This window comes from Calidris pugnax, unplaced genomic scaffold (genome assembly GCF_001431845.1).
Source record: "Calidris pugnax isolate Ruff unplaced genomic scaffold, ASM143184v1 scaffold802, whole genome shotgun sequence".
Classification (NCBI taxonomy): domain Eukaryota; kingdom Metazoa; phylum Chordata; class Aves; order Charadriiformes; family Scolopacidae; genus Calidris; species Calidris pugnax.
The window spans coordinates 1,488-5,187 of NW_015091461.1; the positions used below are offsets into that span (position 1 = coordinate 1,488).

The following is a 3,700-nucleotide window of genomic DNA, read 5'->3' on the forward strand; positions in this document are numbered from 1 at the left end:
TCACCCCCTCCTGCCTGCACCCCTGCCCTACACCCTGCCCTCCCCCTGCCCACACTCCTGCCCTCACCCTCTCCTGCCCTCACTCCTGCCCTCACCCCCTGCCCACACCCTGACCCCCTGCCCTGGCGCTGCCCGCAGAGCCGCCCGCACACCTCCTGGCCGAGGTGCTCTTCTGCCAACCGGCCATGCCCTCCCTGGGGCTGGCCCTGGCCTTCGACGCCGACCAGCTCTTCTGGTTCGACTTCCCCCGCTCCCAGTGGACCCCCCGCCTGCCCGACCTCCCCCCCTGGCCCCCCAACCTGGAGACCCCCAAGGAGCTCCTGCAGGACGCCACCCTCTGCCAGGACCTGCGCCGCGGCATCAGCGAGCTGGCCACCGGCAAGCTCCCGGAGTCCAAGGGTAGGTGACGTGGTGGGGCGTTGTGTGCCCCATCCCTGCCCCACCGTGGGCCACCAACCACCACGTGCCACCAGCGTCCCTTCCACGGGGTCCTCCTCAACGGCCTCCGCAGTTGGATGGAGTTGGTGGAGGAGGAACTGGGTGGATGGTGGCATCCAGAGAGTCATGGTCAACAGCTCCATGTGTAGATGGAGACCAGTGAGGAGTGGTGTCCCTCAGGGGTCCATACTGGGACCCTCATCAAGGACATGTGCCACCATCATCCCTTTGACATGGTCCTCCACAACGTCCTCCTCAGTTGGATGGAGTTGGTGGATGAGGAACTGGGTGGATGGTGGCATCCAGAGAGTCATGGTCAACAGCTCCATGTGTAGATGGAGACCAGTGAGGAGTGGTGTCCCTCAGGGGTCCATACTGGGACCAGTAGCGTTCCATGTCTTCACCAAGGACATGTGCCACCATCATCTCTTTGACATGGTCCTCCACAACATCCTCCTCAGTTGGATGGAGTTGGTGGAGGAGGAACTGGGTGGATGGTGGCATCCAGAGAGTCCTGGTCAACTGTTCCATGTTTAGATGGAGACCAGTGAGGAGTGGTGTCCCTCAGGGGTCCATACTGGGACCCTCATCAAGGACATGTGCCACCATCATCCCTTTGACATGGTCCTCACAACGTCCTCCTCAGTTGGATGGAGCTGGTGGATGAGGAACTGGGTGGATGGTGGCATCTAGAGAGTCGTGGTCAATCGTTCAACATCTGGATGGAGACCAGCAAGGAGTGGTGGCCTTCAGGGGTCCATACTGGGACCAGTAGCGTTCCATGTCTTCGCCAAGGACATGTGCCACCATCATCCCTTCGACATGGTCCTCCACAACGTCCTCCTCAGTTGGCTGGAGTTGGTGGATGAGGAACTGGATGGATGGTGGCATCCAGAGAGTCGTGGTCAATCATTCGACATCTGGATGGAGACCAGCAAGGAGTGGTGGCCTTCAGGGGTCCATACTGGGACCAGTAGTGTTCCATGTCTTCCCCAAGGACATGTGCCACCATCATCCCTTTGACATGGTCCTCCACAACGTCCTCCTCAGTTGGATGGAGTTGGTGGATGAGGAACTGGATGGATGGTGGTATCTAGAGAGTCATGGTCAACAGCTCCATGTGTAGATGGAGACCAGTGAGGAGTGGTGTCCCTCAGGGGTCCATACTGGGACCAGTAGTGTTCCATGTCTTCGCCAAGGACACGTGCCACCATCATCCCTTTGACATGGTCCTCCTCAACGTCCTCCTCAGCTGGATGGAGTTGATGGATAGAGCATTTGGTGGATGAGGAACTGGGTGGATGGTGGCATCCAGAGAGTCAATGGTTCAACACCTGGATGGAGACCGTGAGGTCTCCTTAGGGATCCGTACTGGGACCAGTAGTGTCCCATGTCTTCACTGAAGACGTGCCACCATTGTCCCTGTGACATTGTCCTCCATAACATCCACTTCAGTTGGAAGGACCATTTGGTGGATGAGGAACTGGGTGGATGGTGGCATCCAGAGAGTTGTGGTCAATGGCTCCATGTCCAGATGGAGACCAGTGAGGAGTGGTGTCCCTCAGGGATCCATACTGGGAACTTCACCAAGGACATGTGCCACCATCTTCCCTTTGATGTGGTCCTCCACAATGTCCTCCTCTCTTGGTTGGATGGAGTTGATGGATGGACCATTTGGTGGATGAGGAACTGGGTGGATGGTGGCATCCAGAGAGTCGTGGTCAACAGCTCCATGTCCAGATGGAGACTACTGAGGAGTGGTGTCCCTCAGGGGTCCATACTGGGACCAGTACTGTTCCATATCTTCATTAACCAAATAGAGGGTGGGATCAAGGGCACCTTTGATGGGACAGGGCTCTGAACAACCTCATCTGGTTGGAGATGGCCCTGCTCATGGAGCAGGTGACCTTCAAAGGTCCCATCCAACCCAAAGCCTCCTGTGACCTGGGTGAGGGGAACGAGTCCACCCTCAGATGACACCAGGTTGATCTCCTTGAGGGTAGATGGTCTTCAAGGGTCCCCTCAAATCCAAAGCCTCCTGTGATGCAACAGGACCAGATGAGCAACCTCATCTGATTGGAGATGGCCCTGCTCATGGAGTAGGTGACCTTCAAAGGTCTCCTCCAACCCAACTGATCCTTTGATGGGACGGGGCTCTGAGCAACCTCATCTGGTTGGAGATGGCCCTGCTCATGGAGCAGGTGACCTTCAAAGGTCTCCTCCAACCCAACTGATCCTTTGATGGGACGGGGCTCTGAGCAACCTCATCTGGTTGGAGATGGCCCTGCTCATGGAGAAGTTACCTTCAAAGGTCTCCTCCAACCCAACTGATCCTTTGATGGGATGGGGCTCTGAGCAACCTCATCTGGTTGGAGATGGCCCTGCTCATGGAGTAGGTGACCTTCAAAGGTCTCCTCCAACCCAAAGCCTCCTGTGACCTGGGTGAGGGGAACGAGTCCACCCTCAGATGACACCAGGTTGATCTCCTTGAGGGTAGATGGTCTTCAAATGTCCCCTGAAACCCAAAGCCTCCTGTGATGGAACGGGACCAGATGAGCAACCTGAAAGATGAGCAACCTTCAAAGGTCTCCTCCAACCCAACTGATCCTTTGATGGGCCGGGGCTCTGAGCAACCTCGTCTGGTTGGAGATGGCCCTGCTCATGGAGTAGATGACCTTCAAAGTTCTCCTCCAACCCAACTGCTCCTTTGATGGATCCTCTCCCACCTTGTCCCTTCTTCCCCAGGCATCCCGGTGGCCAACGTCTTCCCGCTGCAGCCCCCGGCGTTGGGTGAAGCCAACACCTTGGTGTGCATGGTGGAGAACATCTTCCCTCCGGCGGTGGCCATCAGTTGGCAGCTGGGGGGGGTCCCCGTCACCCAAGGTGTCACCCACACCCACTACACCCCCACGGCCGACCTGGCCTTCCTCCGCTTCTCCTACCTCCCGGTGACGCCCGCCGCCGGCGACATCTACTCCTGCGTGGTCACCCGCGAGGGGGACAACGCCTCCGTCGTCGCCTACTGGGGTGAGCGCGGGGGGGGTGGCGAGAGGACACACCAAGGGGGGGTGTTGATGACCTGATGACCCCCCCTCAACCTTCTTGGTGTCCCCCCCAAACCTCGTAGTGCCCCAAAACCCGGTGCCCTCGGAGGAGCTGGAGACGGCGCTGTGCGGCGCCGCCATGGCCTTGGGCATCCTCCTGGCGCTGTTGGGCCTCGCCATGATCCTGCTGACGCGGCAAAACGCCCACGGTACGGCCC

General features: G+C 58.5%; 1 protein-coding gene across 1 annotated transcript in view; it reads left to right on the plus strand.

Moving 5' to 3' along the window:
• Nucleotides 1-113: 113 nt before the first annotated feature.
• Nucleotides 114-3,700, plus strand: part of LOC106899746 (class II histocompatibility antigen, M alpha chain-like) — a gene marked incomplete at its 5' end in the record, with an annotated part of 6,530 nt that continues 2,943 nt past the window's right edge. The window contains 3 exons of the mRNA XM_014961645.1: nt 114-399; nt 3,184-3,465; nt 3,566-3,691. Coding sequence (XP_014817131.1) covers nt 114-399; nt 3,184-3,465; nt 3,566-3,691 — 694 coding nt within the window. The remainder of the gene's footprint in view (nt 400-3,183; nt 3,466-3,565; nt 3,692-3,700) is intronic.